Source organism: Alosa sapidissima, chromosome 8 (genome assembly GCF_018492685.1).
Source record: "Alosa sapidissima isolate fAloSap1 chromosome 8, fAloSap1.pri, whole genome shotgun sequence".
Lineage (NCBI taxonomy): Eukaryota > Metazoa > Chordata > Actinopteri > Clupeiformes > Clupeidae > Alosa > Alosa sapidissima.
Genome location: NC_055964.1, coordinates 24350089 through 24375045, shown reverse-complemented (window position 1 = coordinate 24375045; position 24957 = coordinate 24350089). Strand labels below are relative to the sequence as shown.

Below are 24957 nucleotides of genomic sequence, written 5' to 3'. Positions count from 1 at the left end.
GAAAACAAACCGCCACTCGAGCGTGTCTGACAAAGAGGGCAAATGACAAATTGGCAGCACTTCATAAGAAACTTCTGGAAGTTGCTAATGAAGGTTAATGGCCTCCCTCGTGTCAAGGACTTCACACCAGTGTGGACAGGCTCTTTGACAGACTGTCTCTGAGGCAGGGTGGTCTCAGTAAAACGAGGGAATAGTACATATGGGTGTCTGAGTGTGTATGTGTGTGTGTGAGAGGGAGAGAGAGCTAGAGACAAACCACAAAAGTACAAGGACCAGGTAGAAGTATATCAAGTGTATTTTTGGTTGTGACAACTTTAATGCAGCAAGTCAAAATTCAGAATATAACATCCAATCCCACCACAGCCCTGAACCCATCGACATAGTAATGAAAGCCTTACAATCAGGCTGAATCCCACTGCTCTCAGCCATGGGAAATCCCTTTGAGAAGCGCAGCAGCGGAATACAAAACAATATCTTACATTGCCGAAAAAACAAACAAAATACAAACATCCAAGTTAGGCAGAAATGATTGGCTGACATCTTTTTTCCCCCAATGACAATTGTTTTAGAAAGTCTTTATTTCTTTTTAAAAAAAGTATACTTAGACAGTTTTTTTCTTCAGAAAAATACCATGAATAACCATCTTCTCTTAGAAAACAATCTGTAAAAAAACATTCAGCCGTCTTAACGCTTGTTTAGTCAGTGTTGTGTGTTTCGTATTCTTCCATATTCTCCAAAATAGACCAGTCGAGCATTTGTTTGTTTTCTGTTTTTTTTTTTGTTTCCTCTTTCCTGCTGAGCTTAGGCAGCTACAAGTGGTGATTGAGATGCTTCCATGATATGTACAAAGGTGTCAGAGCCTTGGAGTTTCAGAGTGGGGGCCGCTCTTGTGCAAGTCTGGGGTAATGCTGCTGGTGGCTCCTCCAGCCCGGGCCTCTGCATGATACGACAACACCTGCATGTAGCTACCATACACTGAGAACACCAAAGTCATTGAAAATAACTTGAAAACATCCAATGACACACAAAAAAAACAAGCAGAAACACTGAGGACAACTGCAGAGCCAGACTGAAAAGAAAACTGCATGAAAAAGGCTTAAACAAAATTACATTAAAAAAAAAGGGTAGATAATTGTAGAACAGGTGGATAACTGTAGAAATGCAAGTGTACATGTAAACCGATATCATCTGCAGAGGGTTGCACAGGTTGGTGCGAGAGAAGAGGCTCGTGTGGGGCTCTATACTGGACGCGTCGCCTAGACAACAGGGTCCCTCTCGTGACACGCTCGGAGACGCGCGGACATGAGCGAGAGTGAGCTGGAATGATATGCCGCCTGGGAACACGTTCTGCCGTGGGGGCACCTCAGGTATGGTGAGATGACCGTGGTGAAGGTTAAGAAAGGTCAAGCTGCCTTAACGCACACAGAGTTGTGAGCTGAAATGGGTCCATCCTACCCTACTGGCACCGCGAGGGGGCCTGAAGCTCCTGTTCTTTCCTCAACGGTACAGAGCGGATGTTTTCGAGACATGAAACATTCAAACCTGATGTCTGAACATGATCACTTGGACTAGTTCAGTACATCCCCATCAGCACTGGTGCGGAGCCAGGGGAAGCATGCGTCTGCATAGGTTTCAGGAACACCCTCACTCATCCACATCATGGGACAGTTCCTCTCATTAGCCTCAGCATAAACACCTGATTTCACTGAGAGGTTTGGGGGTGTTGGCGGGGAAGTGTTAAAATGGCACTTTTTGCTGGATAGCTACAAAATCATAGCAGTAATTATGAACAACATCAACGACGACAACAACAACAACAAGAGTAAATAACAATAAATCCATGCCCAGCCATCACAGGAGCATCAGCACTGAACAAGACCGTAGACGTGCCAAGATGCGGTGCCACACACACTGGCAGAAGAGAAAGCCCTTGTGCTAGAGAGAACATGCGCAGCTGAGAGTTCAAGCCGGAACAGAGAGAGAGAGAGAGAGAGAGAGAGAGAGAGGATGGAATGGGATGGAGCCCAGGCTTAAGACCAGTTGCAGTCTGGAACTGAAATCAGCCCGATGAGATTGATGATTAAGTGCAGTTTAAAAAAGTACCGTTGCATTTGCTCAAGTCACAGCTGAAGGTAGGAAGTACAGAGAGAATTGAAGAAAACAGGGGAGATGTGAGAGACAGGAGTGAAGAGGACAGAGAGAGGAGAATGAGACAAACAGAAACAGAGACAAAGCATGAATAACAGCATGAGTGAGAATGAGCGTGTATGAGTGAGTGTGTGTGTGTGTGTGTTACAGAGAGAGAGATGCACACACACGCACACACGTAAAGAGTGGTGGTTTTGGCTCTCAATATCAGCCAAAGTCAGCTCTTTGCCTTTGTAGGACTGTGAGCAGAGGCTGGTGAGAGGAAAGAGAGAAGAACATCTGTCCCTTTATGTCCAACGTGTCCGTCTGTTCGTCCACTCAAATGTCCATGTAGTCGTCCTCCTCGTCCGTATCGCTCTCCAGAGACGACTCCTGGCTGGACGTCTCCTGCACCTCGAGAGCTGGCTGGGCCAGAGTGTCTTTCTTCACATTAGCTGCAGACTGAGAGGCCAGAATCACATTCTACAGAGAGAGAGAGAGAGGGAGAGGGGGATAGAGAGAAAGAAGAAGAAGAAGAAGAAGAAGAAGAAGAAGAGGAGAAAAAGGAGGACAGGAGGACAAAAAGAAAAACAAGAGAGTGAAATTAGTTCATGTGAATGAAAAGAAAGCAGAACTTACAGAAAAGGTACAATAAGAAAGCAATTATACATGGAATGAGAGAGCGAGAGAGAGAGAAAAAGAGAGAGAGATGTGGGGTATGCGTATAGGTCATGGACATGGACCATGGTGTAAAACAGCGGTTCCCAAACTTTTTCTCCCGCGGACCACCTGCTACACCCTGACTCGGCTCGCGTACCCCCACCATCCGAAAAGTAACACATTCTATTGACGCATATATCCAGGCATCATGTTTAATTAGCCACGCTATATGATAACAAATAGCAAAATCTGTGCAACTTGTCTATGGGCTCTCACGCTAAAAAGAACAGTGTGGAGAGCAACATTGGACTGGTTAGATAGCACCTCACTGCAAACCACGCACTGTGGCTTTGGGCAGTCTGTCTCCCAATCCACTTGTAGCCGAGGCCTTTATGCCTCCTCATAGCCTACTTAGGTTTTCATCCTTTTTTTTACCGCCCTGCGCTCCGCCTTCATCATTCTGCCCCCATCCCATCGTTACCCGTCTCCTGCTCTGTTTCTCTCGCTTCTCCTCTTCGATCGCTTTAATTCAGACATGTCAAAGTCAAGGCCCGCGGGCCGGATATGAATTATCTACGGCCCCCGGGATGATATTTGATTAGTATTAGAACCGGCCCGCAGGCCACAGCCGCCAGGTGCTGTTTTGCGCATCAATACTCCATTCCCCGCAATGCAACGGTAGCCCACGAACTCACTGCGGCGCCGCAAGTGGGCCTCGGCTTCATTATTCATCAGTATTCAGTCAGGGCAGATGTCAACTTTCAGCTACCCCCCTCCCCAGTGTCACTCGTTCATATGTATTTTGAGTGAACGTGAACTGAACGTACTGTATTAGGCTACTACTGCCTGATGAACGTCACTGTGAACTCATTCATTCTGGTGTCTGAACGGCACGCTCTTTCAGTTTAACTTAGTTGAATAGGGTGCCAGATTTCTACAGAGCCTTCCACGCTAAAATCCGGCTAAAACACACCGTAAAAAGGCCTTAATATGGCAGCATGCAGGTCACCATTTGTCAAACTTTGGGCCGCGGTCCGCAATGCGGACAATGGTCTGCAGAGTGAAATTATTCCCGGGCCATCGTCTAATAATTTGCTGCGCAATTGGTCAAGGAGCCGCGGACAGAAAAAGAAAACAAACATTTCTGCATTTAGTAGGAAATACTTGTTAATTTGGTGTCATCAAACATAGAGGCATAGAATTAAGTCGTGGTATGAGCGTTTATTCAATGCATGCGTGTGCACGTTGGTAGCAAAGCTAAGCTTCAACCTATTGGAAGGCTAATTAAGAAACGACATTTAATAGAACGACGTGGATTTATGCAACTTCCATAAAAAACAGAGCACAGACTATATAAAACACTGTTTGGCATTAAGTATTAAAGTCAGCCAAAAACTATTAATTAGTCTTAGTTAAAGATCTCCAGATCAGTGATTTACGCATGATCTGACCCGCCATTTACCATTCACACAAGCTGGTATTGTGTCTCCTGAATCCTTACATTCAGGCATTCAAATTAAATGTAATTAAATAACATATAAATATTCTATCAGTGTATGATGCTTGCATGAGGGAAACATCCCAAAACAACGGCATATAACTGCAGTTGTTTTGAGAAGTATTTCTCATGCAAGCATCATGCAACAATGCAAAAACACTATTGTAGGCCTAATTATATTTTACATTAGTAAAGCAGTACTCTGATGTGCATGTTTTCACAAACTTTTGTGAACAATCTTAGCACTTTAAACATTGACTATTTTGAAGTGCATGTATAGCAATATAGTATAAAAATAATAATAATTGTGATATCATTATGATAATTTAATGGGGGGTGGGAGGAGGGGGTGGGTTCATGTAGGTGGGCCCTATGACCCCAAAGTATGCCTTGACTGGGCCTCAGGTCAAAGAAGTTTGAGAAAGGCTCATGTAGACGACAAAGCAGCAAGGAGGCATCATATGATCATTTAAACAAGTTTTATGACAAGGTCGGTGAGGATGGGGAAAATCGTACATTTGTGCAAACTTTGCCCGCACTTCAGTCACAGTCATTATTCATTTAATCATTAAATAAAATACAGTACACGTCTTGGTTCAATAGGTTACGTGCAGTCATTTTAATATGTTTTAATAAACATTGAACCAGTCTGGCCCTCGGCTTGTAGCAAATTTGTTTTTTTGGCCCTCTAATGTATTTGACTTTGACATCCCTGCTTTAATTAGTCCTTTTGGACAGTGTCCCTGATTTTAGACAGTTTTCCCATGTTTGCATAGCCTTCTACATAACCTATAGCAGTGGTCTCCAACACGGTGCCCGCGGGACGGCTATGAGGCGCCCCCAGCGCACCTTCTAAAAATAGCCAACAGATCGCCTGCAGATCACGCTCTAAAAACACGCTCCATTGTGAAGTTTTCAATAGATATTTAAGTCTAGACCAGAACCATTTTAAGAATGTATGTAGCCATACATCTGTAACATTAAATTGATATTGGTGATGCCTTACAAATTGTAGCTGCGTTAAATTTTAGCCTTTGGCTCCAAATCTGTTTCCCATTCAATCTTTAAACAACGGAAGCGGTGCGCATACACGCTGCTCGCACGCATAGACAGTAAAGGGGGGAAAAACTTGCTCGTCTGGTGTAGCCAATGGAAGCATATCTTTGTAAAAGTTCTGTGGCCATTCCATGTTCGTCAAATACGGTTCTTGCATGATTGTTCAAGGACTGAAAAATAATTGCTTTAGCTCACAGGCCTTTTCTCCTCCGTAGGCTACTGCCGTATAATAGCGCTGAAAATGTTGTGGCATGCATGACTGAGCAGGACCGTGCATTACCTTTTTTGTCAGATCATGGAGAGATTTCAGGTGTGCAATAACTTTAAAAGGAGTTTTCGTAAGTTAGGGTGGTGTGGGCCATTACTATTGAAATGTTAAAACCGAATTGTCCACTGAAATCAGAACTTAAACAACCCCTGAATTCATAATGGTGGGTGGGTATAATGGGTACAAATTGTAACCCAAATTATGAATTGCACAAAAAGATTGTTTGTTTTTTTTGTGTTAAAAATTTTTTAGATTAGATTCCCCATGCAAACTTTGAAATGAACAAACTGAACAAACATGTTGGTAGTGTTGCATATTGATATTAATGTATTGAAGAATCAGACGAAAATACAGTTGCTTAATATATACTTATAGGCCTACACAATATTGGTAATTTAAAAGTAAAAATCACGTAGGCCTATTATTTAGGAGGACTACCCTCGCAAAAAAGGGGTGAGGGTCTGTTTGTTTCTGTTGAGTAGCCCTCTATATGATTTTGGTCTAGAGGGTAGCCCTCATTCCCTGACCTATAGCCTACTTCCACGAAACTAACACGCCAGATATTCTGGCTGCCCGCAGGAAAGAATTCACTTTACGTTTCCATATCATTGTAACCCGATTAGAAATGATTTATTATTAATGAACTAATTCGATTATTAATTAATTAACCATTTTTAGCACATTTCCGACATTGCCCTTTTCATCTCACGTACCCCCTAGTGGCAGCTCGCGTACCACCGGTGGTGTAAAACATGCCTGGGAAGGACACTGTACACAAAAATGACAGACGACTTAAGACTTAATTAATCCAGAGGGAAATTGAGGAATTGGGCAGAAATGGGGGGACAGAGAGAGACACAGACAGAGAGACACAGACAGAGAGAGACAGACAGAGAGAGACACAGACAGACAGAGAGAGACACAGACAGACAGAGACAGACAGACAGAGACAGACAGAGAGAGACACAGACAGACAGACACAGACAGACAGAGACAGACAGAGAGAGACACAGATAGAGAGACACAGACAGACAGAGACAGACAGAGAGAGAGACACAGACAGAGAGAGACACAGACAGAGAGAGACACAGACAGAGAGAGACACAGACAGAGAGAGAGACAAGCAGAGAGTGTGTGAAATGGAAGGCGAGGCGAGGTGGAGAGCGCGCGCCTGACCTTGAGCCTCTGTTTGGTCTCCTCGGAGACGCTGCCCTTGGGCGAGAGCAGCGTGGGCGTGGGGGGCGTGACCGTGATCTCCGGGGGGAACTTGGTGACGGCCGACGGGATGAAGAGCTTTGGCATGTTGGGGGGGATCCGGGAGCGGATGCGGCTGGAGTCCGCCTGCTGGGGCTGATCACTGGACACAAACACGTCCTCTGGAGGGACAGAGAGAGAGAGAGAGAGGTTGAGACGGAGAGAGCATTTGTTGAAATCTTTAACCCCTTCACCCAACCACCAAACCCTGGTTTCATCTCTGTGCATAATATCATTTTATAAGAAATATCAAAGGTTTCCCCTATGACTCAGTACTTTACTGGCCTTTTATCAAACAAACTGACTCTGTACATCATTATATGGATAGAAAAGCATATGGAAGGGACAGGGTAAGACCGCAAGAAAGACACACTCAAAACACACACACACACACACACACACCTGTGCTGGCCTGTGAGGCGCTGCAGGTGGGTGGCTCGTCGCTGCCCCAAGTGGCCATGTCCTGCGCCTGTGACACAGAGGCCATCTTCATCTGCTGGCACAGGTGCGACTCCTGCTGCCTGTAGGCCAGACCCTCAGGGCCACACTCCTCTCGGCCCTCCGCTGCGCACACACACAGGTCAAAATGTTAGAACAAATTAAAGGGACACAAGGCAAGCCTGATGCTTTTTCTCTACGAAACTCCCCCTCGCTCGGTCTGAAGCTCTTTTCCTTTTCTTTGCGTCTTCCGTCAAGGGCTCTGCCATTATACACACGTTTGCAACAATCTCTAGCATTTCGTTAGCCTGCCTCTGTGCTGTAAACTGATCCTGCTTCGGTTGGCGGGTAGGATACACCGAACTTGCAAGTGGGATATTCTTCCTACAGGCAGTAGAGAGAGAGAGAGCCTTCATTCGCCCCGTAATGAGTCATTTAACCATATACCGACTTACGAAGATGAGTAATTAACACGAAAACGTTGCCTGGTGTCCCTTTAATCGAAAATAGTGGGGGAAAACCACTGGCCATTACAGTAGGAGCAGTAGCAGTGCTGTAGCAGCATTAATAATAGTAGTACTAGTAGTGGACATTAGAAAAGAGTCCAAGGCATCTACTTGGACCCTCAAGCAATATGGCTCACAGGCCGCATGCTGTCATTGAGGTTCCTAGCCATTAGATGGAGCCACATGTTCACCTTATAAACAGTATTGTCAATAACACACCTAGCAGAGGCACCTGTATCTACATTAAACACACACACACATTTACGCTGGGTTATCTAACCGATAATACTGTACTTGTGTGTGTTTGTGTGTAATTTGTGTTAGTAAATAAACCTGTGTATGAGGCTACAGGTTTGGAGTAATTACCCCCCCCCCCTCCCTTTCTCTCTCTCTCTCTCTCACACACACACACACACACACACACACACACACACACACACACACACACACACACACACACACACACACACAGTCACCTGAGCAGGCAGGCAGCCAGCCAAATAGTCTAATTAGAGGCCTGGGTAATCACCACTGTGTGGAAGAGCATCAGATTATCTAATGAAGCACCACAAACACTGTGAATGTGAATGACAGTGAATGAAAAATATGTGTGTGTGTGTGTGTATATGTGTGTGTGCACCTCTGTTTGTAGGTCTGCAAAGTGACAATAACATGCCCATGGGTGTGATGTACTACAGAGAGGGAGAGATGGCAGTATGTCTACAGGTGACTATTACATAATGCATGCTCCGTTGCTGACTGACACACACACACACACACACACACACACACACACACACACACACATCCCCTCGAATATCCGGATATCAACTACACACTCGCTACTCTCCAAAAAGCTAAACGAGGAGCCAAGGAGAAGCAGGCAGAGGTCTGCCACCTCCCACAGGACTGATGGTGTGAGCGCATCTCCTGGCTGCTCAACAAACGGACAAACGGACTAATCCACTACCCTCGCCACACCACACACCCCCTCTCTCACTAGCCCCGCCCCACACACACACACACACGCACACGCATAAACACGCACACACCACTCTGTTCTAAACCTCTCTCTCCAGGTTGCCTGGGCAACCGTTGGTAGAATTCAGCACAGAGTCCAGATGCAGAGCGGAGAGCACCTCAACCCGACACCTTATTCTCTTCATCAATACCTGTGTGTGTGTGTGTGTGTGTGTGTGTGTGTGTGTGTGTGTGTGTGTGTGTGAGAGAGAGACAGAGAATCAGGATGGATAGAGCAAGGCCATGAACTAGGAGTGGGCAATATGTAAGGGATAATGGACGACACGGTGGTCTGTTAACAGAAATGCACGGTCGAGGTTGTAAAACGGCCCCGACGCAAAGCGGAGGGCTGTTTAAACCTCGTAAGTGCATTCATTTCTGTTAACAGACCACCGTGGAGTCCATTATCCCGCTTATTCCACTGTTGCCACTTGCATTGTGTTCATTTCCTGTTACAACGTTTTAATCGCTGAACCAGTCTTGTTTGTAGAACTACTTTCTTCCAACACATATCAACTAATTTCTCAACTTGCAGGACAAACTGCCGTTACTAGTTCTAAATGGATGGTTGCTACGGATGGTTGCTATCCCAAGATTCTGATAAACTTTAGCTTTGAAACATCGCTATTTTCCTTAGCCAGCTGTCATCCATCTAGCTAAAAGCCACCTCCGTCATATGCTACAATGTTTGCATTTTACATGCAACGTGACAGTTCATTAAAAACTTCACGAGTTTGGCGAATTAATACACAAGTGTGATACGGCCAGAAAAATGGATCTACTTCATAGGTGTTCAAATTACATAATGGGAAATTCAACCAAGCAGTGGAATAAGAAAGATGTGATGTGGCACTAAACACATGTTGTCCTGTTATGTATAGTGCTGGATGAACACAGAAACAGACTAAAGAGACTACAGGACATGGGAAGCGCAAACAGTATTGTTAGTACATATCAATTATATTCATGTGGCCATTACACACATGCATTCACCACAAGAGCGTTTTGTTCCTGATGGCAGCTGTTGTGTTGGTCCCCTGCTCCCCTCCTCTCCACTCACCTGTGTGGGGGTGGAAGCTGGCGGCCATGTCTGCCACCGTGGGGTTGCTCGTGGGCTTCCTGGGCAGCTGCTGGTCCTGGGTGGCTGGAGGTGGACAGTAGAGTGGTGGCGCCGTGCCCTGTGTGGGCGTGGTCGGATGCGAGTGGGTGTGGGTGTGGGAGTGGGAGTGGGAGTGCGGGTGCGACAGTCTGGGCACTTTACCCTGCCTGGCCTCTGTGGGCAGGCTGTCGTGGCCGGCCAGCGCGGTGGGGGTGGGCGTGTGAGGGCTGTGGAGCGGCCCGCTGGGGAAGTTGCTGGGGAAGAAGATGTCGCGCTGCTCTTTGCTGAATTTGGGGGTGACCGGGGTGTCAACGGAGGTCTGCACGTGAGAGAGAGAGTGTGAGAGTGTGAGAGAGAGAGAGAGAGAGAGAGAGAGAGAGAGAGAGAGAGAGAGAGAGAGAGAAAGAAAGAGATAGAGAGTTGAATTAAAAGGCATCTTATAGATTTCTTTACCTTAACAGTAATGCTAACTTTATCAAGGCATGACACACACACTTATTCAAAACACCCTTCAATGTGATTATAGCCCATAGGTGGCTTACCTGCCCAGTGCGTCAGTGAGCAGTAGGGATGGTCATCGGGAGTGTGCGTCACCAACACACGCACGACCAAACACACACGCATACACTGCCGCCCACATCATCAGTGGGAGCAAGTCAACGAGTGGAGGTACTCGTGTGTGGGGTTCTGTATACAGCCCGTCACTTCCATTCACTTTGTGTGTGTGTGTGTGTGTGTGTGTGTGTGTGTGTGTGTGAGTGAGTGAACATGTGCGTGTGTGTGTGTGTGTGTGTGTGTGTGGAGGAACACTCAGGACCACTAGAGCCTTACAAACAAACCAGCAGCAACAGCCGCTGCCATGGTAACTAGGCAGGCAAAGCTGGAGCCCAAGGAGACTCAACGATGGATGCTTCTATTCCATTTAGTCTCTCAAACTCTTATTTTCTCTCGCTCTCTCTCCCTCTCTCCCCCTCTCTCTGCAGGGGGGAATGGCAGAGGTACTGATGTCTATTTTCCTGCTTTTTAGCAGGAATTATATCAGGCAGTCCACACAATTACTGAGCTGTAATGATAACCCAGAAACCAGAAAGTAGGAGGTTGGTAGTGCTGGGCGGTATACCGGTTCACACCGTATACCGGTGTATATTTTCGTTATGATATGAATTTTTAATATACCGCCATACCGGTGTATTTGATTACACAACGTTTGGAGCGCTGCGCCGCGCGACAGTGTTTCAGACGGGACTTTTTTCACACGCTGGCTAGTAGGTGATGTCGTTAGTTAGCAACCCACCGAACACAGTGAAGTTTAATGAGCTTATCATTCATCTCACCTTAAGAATATTCGCTGAAATTATCCAGGTAGCAAGTAAAGCATGTTATAGACATGCACTGAGCAATACTAGCTGGCTAGTTAGAAATGATCCTGACTGTCATCAGTGCACCAAAACAAACTTTTTTGTTAATGTTTTGCTTAGCGAACCGAACCGAAGCTCATGGCAGGCTAACAAGACATCCACATCCACATGAAGTTAACGTTAGCCTACCACTAACGTTATGTAAACCACACAATAACAACAAGGCATGTTTCTGATAGGCCTATTTGACAGAGTAAGCATATTAGCAGAGAGGTTTCGTTTTAAATTGTATAATTTTCAAAAAAGTATAAAGTTGCACTACTTTTTGTATTGGTTTTATAGGCTACAAGATGTTTGTGAAATTTGCACAGTAAAAGTTCTGTATTTTGACTGCAATTGTCTTTGCATTCTGATTAGATTCTTCATTAGAATCATGAGTGGCTCTTTGTAAACAGCATCATTTTCTGGGGCCATGCAAAACTGCATTACCACTAGTGTGGAGTTATTCTACATCATGACAGTAAAATAGACCATCCTTAGTCAATGTACTGCAGCAATTCCTCTCTCAACCTGTAGAAAATGCTGTGAACATCTGATTATGCATGAAAAAAAAAAATACTGTCATATACCGTGAAACCGTAAGAATTTAGAAAAATACCGTGATATACATTTTTGGTCATACCGCCCAGCACTAGAGGTTGGCACTCGAAAAAGAGAGCCCCAAGCTATACAAATCACCTGCAGAAAAAGCCAGTGTGTGCCGAGTTTCTGTACAGTTCTGATTCAGAAAATGACAAGACATGTTTCCATTTTACTCAGTCCAAAACAAAACTACACAACAACAAGTTTATAAGAGGTGCTGAATTGAGAAAATTCCCCTTAAAATCTGTCAGTCTCCTTTCACAAAGGTTATCTCAAACACAGGATCAACTCGCCAAGCGCAACTTTATTCAGAGAGTTCATATGCCAGGACGCATTTCTCAACATTTCGAACAAATTCTGCATCAGCCGGATATCCGACCACTATAAGACTTTTCAAGTCGAGGCAGCTTGTTAGTCATTTCCCTGTTCTATTTCACAAACCAAACGAGCAGAATTACCATGAAGAGTAAGTAACCACCATGAAAAGGCACTAATGAAATGTAAAATCTCACTGATCATTCAGCATACTTCAATGGAAACAATATGAGAATGATTCACAAATATGACACACGTTTCCCGGCAAAAACATAACGGTCTGTCCCATCTTTTTTCCAGCATTACTGTAAAACACAGATAACCTTACTTATATATAAAACAGACCATAGAATTGCAAAGCATTTTAGCACACATTTACAACAGTAACTGTTGTCCAGCCAACCAAGAATGCAACAACATGAATACGACATTTGACCCAACCTACCTATTCCTAAAAGATAAAATAATAATAAGAACAATTCAATCAGAGTGGCTGGTGGAAAGAACACTGGATGGAAAAGACATGGGCAGACATGGTGGGTGACCTACTGGCCACTAAGCAAACAAACAATTTTAAGGAGCCTCTATCCATCGTTGGAAAAAAAAATCCATTACAAAGCTACATAACACAAACTGGTCATCATGTCCACATTGGTCCATACCTCACCTCCATCCATTTAACAGAACTGAAAATTGGACCTGACCATGACTGAGCTCCTCATAGCTACGTGGTGCAATCACACAACAGTCTTTCCTGCCTGCAAGGCTAAAAACAAACTCCCACAGAGAGAAGCGAGATGCATAGAAAAGTCCAACGCAGGCTCTATATTGATACTAACCGGCATGCAAACGCAGCTTCCTGACAGTAAAGGTGCATGAGCCACCAGAGGGGTATGCTATGAAACAGGAGAAGTGGTATGTTGAGCCTAAAGCCCAATATGCGTTCAAAGTCAGCAAGCAGGCAAAAGTTTGTGGCTATTTTGCTTTGTTGCTTGTCACTTTCTTTTTGTTTACAGTGAAAATTTTATAATTTCTACCCAAATTCAGATATATATAAAAAAAGAAAATTCCCAGGAAGGTTTCCCTCTGTCATATTTGATCACACTTCAGGCTTCATGCGCAACATCCCAGTAATCTCACTTCCCAGCTCATCCCCGAGACAGAGGGTACTATGGGTAAAACATTACAAGGGCCACCAAGAAGCCGCCCAGTGCGTGGCGAGGCCATACCTGAGAGCGCAGGGGTCACTCCGGATGCCTCTTTTCTTCTGTGTTCCTGTACGGTAGTGGTGGTGGCAAGACGCAACACACAAAAATCTGCCTCACAGCTTCAAGCTCCAAAACAATAACGCTTTCCACAATTACTGTACTTTTACTGTAACAGTGGCTATTCTGTGATGCTGTTTTTTTCTGTAACAGTGGCTATTCTGTGAAGCTGTTACAGTTATGAGAGCTGTGTAGCTGAGCTGATGATCTGCGAATATCACACAGAGTACCAACTAGGGCTGGGCGATAAAACAATAGCGATATGTATCGCAATAGACATATAATCGATATCAATAAAAATGCGTTCGATAGAACATTCGATAATTAAAAGCAACACATACCTCCCGCCTTACATTGTCCATAAATAAATAGGCTAAATATTAGTGCTGTCAGTTAAACGCGTTATTAACGGCGTTAACGGAAACCTATTTTAACGACGTCAATTTTTTTATCGCGAGATTAACATTCATTTTGGTGTAACTTATGGTGCTTTCTATTTGTCTTGTAAATCATCGTACACCCACTCGTACAACATGTACGAATGAGCTCTGATGGCTATAGGAACACGTTTCTCTCGAGCCACGAGGGGCATTAGCAGGAGGCTAGTCATTGTTATTGTTTTGTGCTACATGTAGCCTCTAGCTAAACGGCTGGAAAACAAATTGTTACATTGTATTGCAGGCACAACAAAACCGTGCAATGCATGAATTGGCGACCAGATTGAAGCAGCAATGTAATCTAGTGTGTAAGAGCATTACATCAACATTAACATGACCAACACAGTACATATGCAAAAAAATACATGTCATCTCATCTCAACTATGGGCGCAGCCATGTTTGTTGTTAAGGTCGTACGTCCACCTCGGGGTACCCTCAAGTACTCCGAGGTAAAGTGGGCGTGCCTGCCCAAAATGCCGCAAGAAAGCTGGGTAATTTACACTTTCCAACTCGGGCGGCGGATTTACGAGACAAATAGAAAGCACGGAGACTTTGTAGTTTTTTCACATGCTGTTGCAACAACTAGTAACGTTAGAACAACTACAACACCACACCGATCTAGCCAGACCGGAATACGCACTTTACGAGACAAATAGAAAGCACGGAGACTTTGTAGTTTTTTCACATGCTGTTGCAACAACTAGTAACGTTAGAACAACTACAACACCACACCGATCTAGCCAGACCGGAATATGCACTGACGAATGGAATGGAACGTTGTATGTGCTGCATACACGCCCCCTTTTAGGGGGAAGATGACTGATATAATGGAAATCTATGCTGCATCAAAGTGGAGAGCGAAAAGTGCTTATAGTAAACTTACTAAATCTTGAAACAAACATGAATAAAAGGCACAAAATAAGGTTGGTGTAAGAGTTATCTGTGTGTTTATGGGATTAATGTGACCATGTTCCTATGTTTTGCTCTCTCCAGTTTACTATAGTTTACTGAGTGTCATGAATGTATCGATAGGCACAGTCAAACTGCCCGTTCAGAAAGCTTAACTTTACATGTCATAACATCAACTAAACATAAGTCACACATTCATTCTATCACTTGTAATATGAACGTAGCCTATTTCCTACAACTAGGTGAGATAATTAGCTATGTTATACTGAAGTTCCACAGTTAGCTAGCTAGCAAGCTTACCGTTTTGCATGGGATATTATGGTAAGTGTACATGCTAAATTTGTATCATACACCTAACGAATTAGGATGAGTAAGTTACATAAACATAATTCTTCATAACTGCCGTGTTAGTAAAATGATTGAATGTCCTGTGAATTAATAACTAGATGTAACGTCAACGTGTGATTACTAGCTGTCTTTCAATGATATAATGTTAACATGTTTTCCGCTAAAATGGGGCGTCATGCAGATAGTAGGCTACGTAAAGGCATGCTGCACACACTTGGTTGGGCTAACGAGCCGGCCAAAGAGTAGTAGCCTAGGCTGACGCATTAGTTGTGTGCCGCCAAAGATTTTTTCACCGTCACTTGTTCTGTTATCAACATTCCTCTTTGGCTGCTGCTATTTGCGATGCACTCCGCTTTCGACATTCATTTACATTAGATTCCATTCTTTTCAATACAACTCCGCACACCAGAATCGCACTTTGCAGCCGTGTAAATCACGATTCAGTTATATTCGGTCGCTGCTCCATAAAATCCATTGTTCATCCAGTGTTTGCCTGTTAAAAACTTCGGCGTTGATGTGTATGGCAAGTGACCGTGCACCATAGACTGTAGGCCTATAAAATGGCAATGCACTCATGTTGAAAAGTTTCTTATTTTCAACTGAACTCAAAGATAATGAATATAGTATGAATATAATATTTTCTGTTTGTTTATTTCTGTTTATTTCAGTTTATATCAGCTATATTTCTGAAGAATATATTGTGTTGCCTCAGGTCTGCTGCACATCTTTTGAAATTTGATTTGAAATAGGTCTATTTGATTATGTCTTAAAGTTCAGTTAATAAAGTAACTTGCTTTGCTTTCATTTGAATCCCAATCAAGATAAACAATAACTGATTTATTGTTAATATGGACTCCTGGAAAGTTCAGAAATGCAAAATAATAGAATTTTAATCATATGATAAAATATGTGATTAATCGTGATTAACTATAGGAATTCAGCGATTAATCGTGATTAAAAAATGTAATCGTTTGACAGCACTACTAAATATATCTTGCATTGTAGCTAGTATGTGCAACTCTACCAGCGTAGACAATAGAAGTAGGCCTACCTCAACACAGACTCTCAATGAGTCCTTGCCCCGTGCACTCTCTCTCTCTCTCTCTCAACAGGCGCATCCCTCCTCAGAATGTAATCCAAACATTCACAATCGTGCAAGACGACTGGCTAAATTGCTATTAAATCCGGTTAGCACCATTAGCACGCTGCACACATTTTTTCAAAACTGTTGCATTCAAATTGACTGCTAAATTCTAATCATCTCAATCCCAATGCAAATGGAAAAGTATTTTCCAAGACTCAAACGGGCCTGTCCCAAGGAGAAAAAGTATTCATTTGAAAATTAAACACGCGTAGGGAAACTGAACATCTGAACTCACACTATACTGACTTTCACTCAGTACACATTCACTCCTCAGCACTCTCAAACATTTCCCAACTCTGAACTCACACTATACTGACTTTGCACTCATTCACTCCTCTGCACTCACGGCCCCCCCCCCCCACACACACCTACATGACTTTAAGCACTTTTACATCCCTCTCCCTATGCTACAGACCTTTTATTTATTTTCTTTTTTCATCACACGTCAAAACACGTCAAAACACACATACACACACACACACACACACACACACACACACACACACACACACAAACACATCTGACTTTCTCCAACTTTTGCACATCTCCATAGAACTTTTTATTTATTATTTTTGATTTCTCCTCCATCTATCTACCCATGTCCTTGATTGCCTAGCCTTTCAGCTGAAACTGGGTCCTCTGTTGACCAATCAGTGCAGATGCATATTAAAAGGTACAGCAACAATGCTCCACATATTTAAGATACAGTCCACAATCCAATATATCTCTCACAATTTACTAGCGGTCTGTTCTGGCACTGTAAATAGGAAACAAACCTATGGCTTCGGAATGAGCCATACTTTAATCCAATCAACATGCCAGAGTTTTACCTTCTAAGAGTGAGGTTGCAACTAAACTATATAAAAGTGACTGATGCTGAGAATGTATTTTTGTAACGACGACGTGCACTGTACAGTGATATCACAGTGTCTTGGTATCCCAAAAGTGTATTTGGCTACTATGTAAAGGTGGAGGTGTGCATTTGCCTTTCTAACCTGATCAGTTGGAACCCACTCATAGACCTCTGAAGTTCGCCTACAAAAAAGAACCAAAACGGCCATCTTTGCCCATATAAGGAGATCCGGTTGTTAATTGAAGCTAACTGGTGGTGCGATAATTAAAAATCCCCATGTTATTTTCCCATAGGAAAAATCGGATACCGGATGTGAAAGATGGCAGCTTTTTTGTAGGTGAACTTCAGAGGTCTATTACTGAACAGAAACCATGGGAACAGACGGTGTGTTGACGGGCAACGTGAAGCGGCTCAGTGGAGAGGTTCCAGAGAGTAGTCAAAAGAGAGAAAAAAAACTCTTAATAAAAAAAAAACCTTATTAAAAAAAAAAATGGAATCAAGACAATAGCTGAAATGTGTATGAGGGTGTTTCAACAAAGTCCTTTTAGGCAAGTCCCTCCACTCGGCGGCCATATTGCAACGCTTTTTGGACACTCATCGGGCATCCTATTTGGCAGAAATGCGGGTGCGCAAGGCTTCACGACACCAACCTTCAGCTCCAGCGGGGAGTTCACAACACATGATTGACACGATGTCTTCACAACACACCATATGAATGGCTCAATGTATTCACATCACACCACATGATTGGCTCAATGTATTTACATGTCGACGTTTTGCCGAGGAAGGGGTGGGATATGTGTAGACAACGGCCATATTGGCGTTACAAACTAACCCCATGCATTTCTATGGAGGATTTTTTGAGTGCTGTGTCTCCACATTAGAAAGTCTCTGGTTTCAACATGTAGTCATAGCAGCCATGTCTTAAATAAAGGCTTCTTGTGAAGAGTGCCATGTCATTTGTTTTTTCATGTTCTTTGAACACTCATGTTGCATAATGAAACAACATAACACAACACACTGATAAATAATTCTAGGTTTAGTGGTACGATACCAGTCACCCCTGTGGAAACACAGGTGTAGTTATCTTTTATAAAAAGTAGCAATGTTTTTTTTTTTATCTTAATGTCAGTTTTTGTATTGTGCTTGCTGTAATATGTCTCTTCTGAATGGACTTTGGGAAGAGGGAGCTGAACTATCCCGCCAGAAGCCACTATGACTGGGTTCATCTCAGTCTGAGATGCGAGAGGCAGCCTCTTGCAGGCGGGCCGGCAGACAGACAGACAGACAGGCTGTCTCACCTTCGGCAGGGGAATTGGTGAGAGCTGGCCGGGGCTGCTGTCAAAACCACCGGCGGCCTACGCTTCCTCAGCTCAACCTCAGCTCATTTTCCATTTAGACCCGAGCTAAGCACGCACACGCACACACACACCAGCTCTCACTCAACCCTGCCACACACACACACACACACACACATTAATCACGTGCACAAACTGAAAGAGAGAAAAAACTGCACACACAAACACAGACACTCAATCCTTTTAAGAAGATTCACACACTGACGCACATATGCAGACACTAGGTACTAAGACAGGCACTAGACAAACGCACATCACATACGTCACACAAGTGCACATGTAGAAGTAAGCAGAAAATAGACTCCCCACACATATGCAAAAAAAACAAGTAAACGTAGACAAGTAAAGGCCACCTGTGTGTAGTGATGCAATCCACCCACCTCACACACAGGCACAGATTCTACTCAAGCACATACGCATGCACGCACACGCACACACACACACACACAATCCGCTGAAGTTCTCACTAAAACAAAATGCCTGGAGGCGTCTGCATTTCAAAGGCTACCAGCCTGCATCATTTATGAAGCATTATCATTAAAAAGTGTATAGGCCAATACTCTCTGAACTGATACTGCATTTCTGTGGCGGGCTGCACAGAGGATCTCAAGAAGCAATACATGATGTCTCATGTGCTGGAAAAACAAAACAAAACAAGGAAGAGGAGAAACAGAGGGCTGATACCACCCCCACCCCCAGCTCCTTGGAGCTTATTTTCAAAGTGTGTGATGAGATAAGAACATCTTCAAAGAAGCTTGTGCTTCTCCAGTCTCAACCTCCATCCCACCCACCCACGGCCTGAACTGTGCTGATGGAGGAGAGAGCATGCTAATGTTCTGGCCACCCCGGAAGATGGGGAGAGAGAGAGAGAGAGAGAGAGAGAGAGAGAGAGAGAGAGAGAGAGAGAGAGAGAGAGATAGATAGATAGATAGATAGATAGAGATATGCCCACCACGTGCCCTTTCTTACCACTCATGAGCTGTAATGTTAGGGAGGACACTGTGTGTGAGCAAGTGTGTGTGTGCACGAGTATGTGTGTAGGCTTCTGGTGTGAGCAGGTGCTGAGCGTTCGGGCTGGTTGTACCCTTTGCCACCCCACGGTGCCACTCTATGGCAGCACACACCAGAATCGACAGGCCTGCGGCACGCTTCGCACTCCGCCACCCACCTGCTCGTCCACGTGCCTACGCCCACGCCATGCCTCTACCCCCACCTGCCTGCCTGCCAGCACGCAGCTAGGGAAGACAAAGTCCTGACACCAAGACAAAGGGGAGAGGTTCCCTGCGGGAACCTGGGGGAAAAACCCAAGTGAAAAACACTTCCTCTCTTCAAACGATGGTGGTTGCGTGCAGTCGTGACTCACACGGACGCTCTGATGACTGCTCGCATCCTTACCTGTTTACATCCACATGCAGAAGCAAACGAATGAATGAAGAGACTGAGGGAGGGAGGGATAGACAGATGGATGAACGGATGAAGGAATGAGTGAGTGAGTGAGTGAGTGAATAAGTGAACAGACGGATGTTGAAATAAAAGCACATAAAAGTGAAAGGCAGATGGAAACGGGAGAGTGAGAAAGTGGCGAGGAGAAAGAAGAGAACAACGGAGCGCTCACAGCATGAGTGATGAGAGTGTTAGAGAAACTGTGATGAACAGATGGAGCAGGGGTGCTTCAAAAGCACAGAACCTGGCCAACATTTCCCCTCACGAGGCACCCAGAGTCCGCTCCTCTGCAGGGAAAGGACTGACTGCAGAAACAAAGACGACGCAGACTCTCACTCTCAAACGTTTCGCTGGGGTGTAAGGCTGGGTTTCCAGCCATTATGACTGGCCCTGATGAAGGCTATTATGCTGAAAAGTCAGGGCTTAAAATTCATTTTTCAAAATGGGGGGGGGAATTCCCACCTTCAGTGCTTCTCACATGCCAGGACTTTTACGGGCTTTTTCCCAAAATCACGGAAGAAACGTCGATGCAGCGGTATAGTAGCAGATAATCAGGCAAGTCTTATTTAAATAAACTCCTGGTGCACTTACAAACTTTCTAACGCCTCGTTATTGGACTAAAGGTCATAGTTGTACTACTGCAGAAGTTTCGTACCATTCAGGGCATTATTAGTGGGGTCATTTACGAGATAAAAGTTGATTCCATCACGACTGCAGAACGTCATTAGTTTCTGACAGCGCTACTCGACCAGGGTTCAACCAAGGAAAAAAAGGTTCTGGGAGGGTGTTTGGCTCGGGGTCATGGTGCAAAGGACCCTAGGGTGAAATTACTCCGAACCATCGCTTTAAACAAATTATGTGCAATACCCTTAATCCCGCGCTGAAATTTAGGCCCTGAAAGTGTAGGCATGTTTCAACAAAATAGCCATGCGAGATGCTAGAGGCTTTTTAAACGTATAACCCTCGTGCCTCAGACTCTCTCTGTAACTGGACCGAATGCTGAGAGAGAGATGCAGACGCAGCACTGTTTAATGGCTCACTGATCAGACATCTTGACCCTTCATGAGGAAATAAGGATGCATGCTGCTGGTGCATCTTTGGGAAAGGGGACGGATGACAAAAACCCTCCAATTTACGCATATCAATCTACAGGGGCGTGGATGCAGACACGCTCACACACAACCCACCCACCCACAAACACTTTCCTGATTATTGAGAAGAGACTACTGTCAGCAAGTGTCCATAAATTCAAATAAATTACTGCTCTTGGGAGACATAACCTGTCCGGATGCAAAGACAGATGAGCTCAAAGGCCTGGGTTAATTGGAGAATGTTGTATTTGCACTGCGTTGAACAAGTATGTGTGTGTGTGTGTGTGTCAGTGTCGGTCTTTCTCTTGATTAAATCACTGCAGTGGAGCAGTGACAGGTCAGGGGGTGAGGCTCCCATAGAGAGAGAGAGTGAGAGTGACAGAGTGGAGTGGAGATCAGCAGCCTCTGGAGGATGTGTGAGGTGCTAGATGGAGACAGATGGAGTGGTGCCCTGCCTGCTGGTGGCAGAGCAGAGGAGAGAATAATGGCTGTTGGATGGAGCACGCTCATTAGGCTGGAGAGGGATGGGGTCAGGGAGAGGCCATTACCTGGACATCAGACAACATGACGCACTAATGGGGGCTCAAACATTAAAACACACTCAGGTGTCAGTGAAGATCCCGGCAGGTGTGTGTGTGTAGATCCCTGCAGGTGTGTCTGTATGTGTGTGAGAGTGAGTGAGTGAGAGTAAGAGAGAGTGAGAGAAAGTGTGTGTGTGTGTGTGTGTGTGTGTGAGAGATGTGTTAATGAATGCATTTCTTACCTGTCTTTGTGCTGAAGCAGCCATCTGAATCTGGCAGAACTTCACAGCCTGGTCCAGAGCCACATCCTCATCCACCTATCAGTGGAGAAGACCAGCAAGGAGTTAAGAATTCACATTCACTATTCGGTTTGGCAGTCCACTAAAGCCTCTTTCCAAAGCTGCCCAACATTAACAGTCTAAAGCAAGTCTTTTTGAGTCAGATTTGTCTGAGATTTGATGCTCACCGTGAACATATATTTCATAAGAATCTAAAGGAATACAATTCCATTTGTTGTGTCATAGCTAGGACAAGCATCAGTATCTCACTGCCTCGTCACGGGGGTGCCCCAAGGCTCAGTACTGGGGCTCCTTCTCTTAGGGATAATTGGGCCCAGCGAGGTGTACATGGCACTCACATGTGTCACTTTTCATATCACCCCTGCGCAGAGGATACCCAACTCTCTATAGTTCCCCCCTAATGACCCCATGGTCTCAACACGGATGTCTGCTTGTCTCTCTGACATATCCACATGGATGAAAGAACATCACCTCCAACTCAACCTCTCTAAGACCAAATTGCTGATCTTCTCAGCCTAATAAACTATACACCACAACATCAGCATCAAATTTGACTCCTTAGCTCTTGCTCCTACGAAGGTTGCAGGAACCTTGGGTGTCATGATTGATGACCAGACTTTCTCTGACCACGTCACCTCTGTTGCCCGGTCATGCCGCTTCACACTATTCAATATAAGACAAATCAGATGATGGTCTCTCTCGCCTCGATTACTGTAACACTCTCTTCAGTGGTGAAACCACTGCCAATCAACCTCTGCTTTCACACATTACCCTGCTGTTCATTGAGCTCCACTGGCTAAATTAATACAAATGTACAATGTAAATGCAAATGCTACACAGCAATCAAACTAACTAGGCTGATTCAGAACACAAGAAAATCTCTGAGGAGTCACCAATCATCAAAAACGTTTCCTGCACCATGTTGAATCTATTAACCTGACTCTCGCCAGATGAATTTCGTTCCGCCTAGCTCCACTCATCCATCTGGGATCAATCCATTGGAGTGTTGCTTCAGAAGGCTGGGCCTAATCAAAAAATGCTTGCATATGATTGAATAAGCCACTTGTCCGTCATCTATTGACGTGCTACTTCAACCTCCTACTCCAAGACGCTGATAACAGTCTCACAGTCGCTTCTACGCTATGTCACATCTATGAAACTCCCACCCTGCGTCCTGATTGGCTCTACCATAAAATCTGGTGCAGAAATCACTCTCAACGGAAGAGGTCCCAGATGGATGTGAGTGAAGCTAGGCGGAGCTAAGCGGAACGAAATTCATCTGGCGAGAGTCAGGTTAGAATCTATGGCATCAAACAGCATATTTAGGGATAAGTGATCATCATGCCAATATATCATATGAAAGCCACAAGTAGTAGCCTCTGGAAGGACATACAGGAGCATAAAAGGCTTCTTTCCAACACTCAACACCCAAATGAACCAGTGAACTGTCCCCTGATATATATACAATAACATTCCAATTGTGCAATAGACTGCCTTTCTCTCTTTTTTTATTTAATTATTACACCATTTTTACTTGTTCTTGTCCTAGGTGTGTTTTGTCTTGTTGTTTTTTAGCTGTGTTTTATTGTTTTTACCCCAAATGCATTGTGTGTATATAATCTACAGTACAGTCGCCTCAGGACTGAGCATTGACAAGCAAGTTGCCACTGTATAAGGTATTAATTAGCCAGCCAGCTGAGAGTCTGATTTGCCTGCCCTCTCCAGCCCACTAATTGCTCCTCCTGGAGATCAGGGAGCACTTGGGAGTCCCAAGAAGCAGGCGGTAGTTTCTGGAATCCTTCAAAAACACGGTCTAATTGGCCTCGTTTTGGAACACAGTAATAGGCAGGAAATGTCAGTGGCAATCATCACTGATAAGATGACCCAAGAAAAAAATGCAAATAAGCAAAGTAATATTTCACCTAGTTTAATGAAAGCCTATGTAGCATCTGTCCATTAGTGGTCAGTATACCTTATATGCTCCCCCCCCCCCATGTAAAGATTTTTGCTCTGGATTTTCTTTGATATGGATTGCAATATATTTGGAGAAAAGCTTTTTGGTGACTGTGACAAGCTAGCTGTCAAACTATAAATGCCTGCTTGTATAACAAAGTATGATCAATTTAGTATTCCAAACGGCTGAATAATGTCTTTGATAATATTGTACAAAATCATAACATGCTCAGCAGCCAAATAAATAAATGGCATGAATTAGTGACAAACTGAAAGTAAACAGGTCTCTTTACTTTTTTCTACTTTATAGGTATCAAAGTAGACCTAGAAGCACTGCATGGCCAAACTGTTTGCAAGGTTCTATGTCTACAGAAACAGGTCCATCTCTCTATCTCTATCTCCTGTGCTCCACGATGGGGAAGGAAGGTTGTCAGAATCTATACCTCTATCTCATATATTGTACTCAGACAATTGCATTTGGCTAACTGCAAACCTAATCCGCAGAAGCAGCAGCCAACTGGTAAACTGGACCTCATGCTGCCATGAGTACCACAGGTCTTTCTGCTTGTCTGGGGTCAGCAGCATCCAATAGAGGTGAGGTCTTCTGAGGACTGTTGCTGAGTGAGAACTGGTAACCGCACAGACCTGTGCACAGACTGCAAACACAAAAGAAACGGAAACGCATGCAACCCCCCGCTTTCTTCAGAAGCACCGAGTAAATCGAGGCTAATTTTAGAAAGAAAGAAAGGCAGGAAATCACTGGTGCTTCTGGAGCTTCATATAGTAATGCCTGTCGTTAAACAGCAAAGAATTGCGGGGGGGGGGGGGGAGACATTTCACTACCATTGGCAATTATCCTACCCCTACTAATAGCACATTCAGTGGCAAGTTCGGGGGTTTCTACTGTATTTTCCCTATTCTCTCGCCTTCGAATAAATAAATAGCATGACGCCTATTGTGGGTTAGAGAAGAATAACCGGAGGAATAACCACCATGGCAGGGTGCTTCTTGCCAAACCCTTTCATCAGATGGTGCAGCCTATAATCAATGTGTTCTGCTGCACAATGCCAAATATGTTATGATGAGGGAAGCAG

The 24957-nt window shown here is 44.3% G+C and overlaps 1 protein-coding gene and 1 long non-coding RNA gene across 2 annotated transcripts in view; both read right to left on the bottom strand.

Moving 5' to 3' along the window:
• Window positions 1-277: 277 nt before the first annotated feature.
• cabin1 (calcineurin binding protein 1) overlaps window positions 278-24957 on the bottom strand; it is a 77603-nt gene continuing 52923 nt past the window's right edge. Inside the window, 5 exon segments of the mRNA XM_042099859.1 lie at window positions 278-2610; window positions 6786-6985; window positions 7266-7427; window positions 9888-10245; window positions 21854-21928. Coding sequence (XP_041955793.1) covers window positions 2467-2610; window positions 6786-6985; window positions 7266-7427; window positions 9888-10245; window positions 21854-21928 — 939 coding nt within the window. The 3' untranslated portion in view covers window positions 278-2466.
• On the bottom strand, window positions 8117-9192 carry LOC121714797. Its single transcript, XR_006033439.1, has 2 exons — window positions 8264-9192; window positions 8117-8202 (listed from the first exon to the last, which is right to left on the bottom strand). It is a non-coding gene; the product is annotated as an uncharacterized LOC121714797 (long non-coding RNA).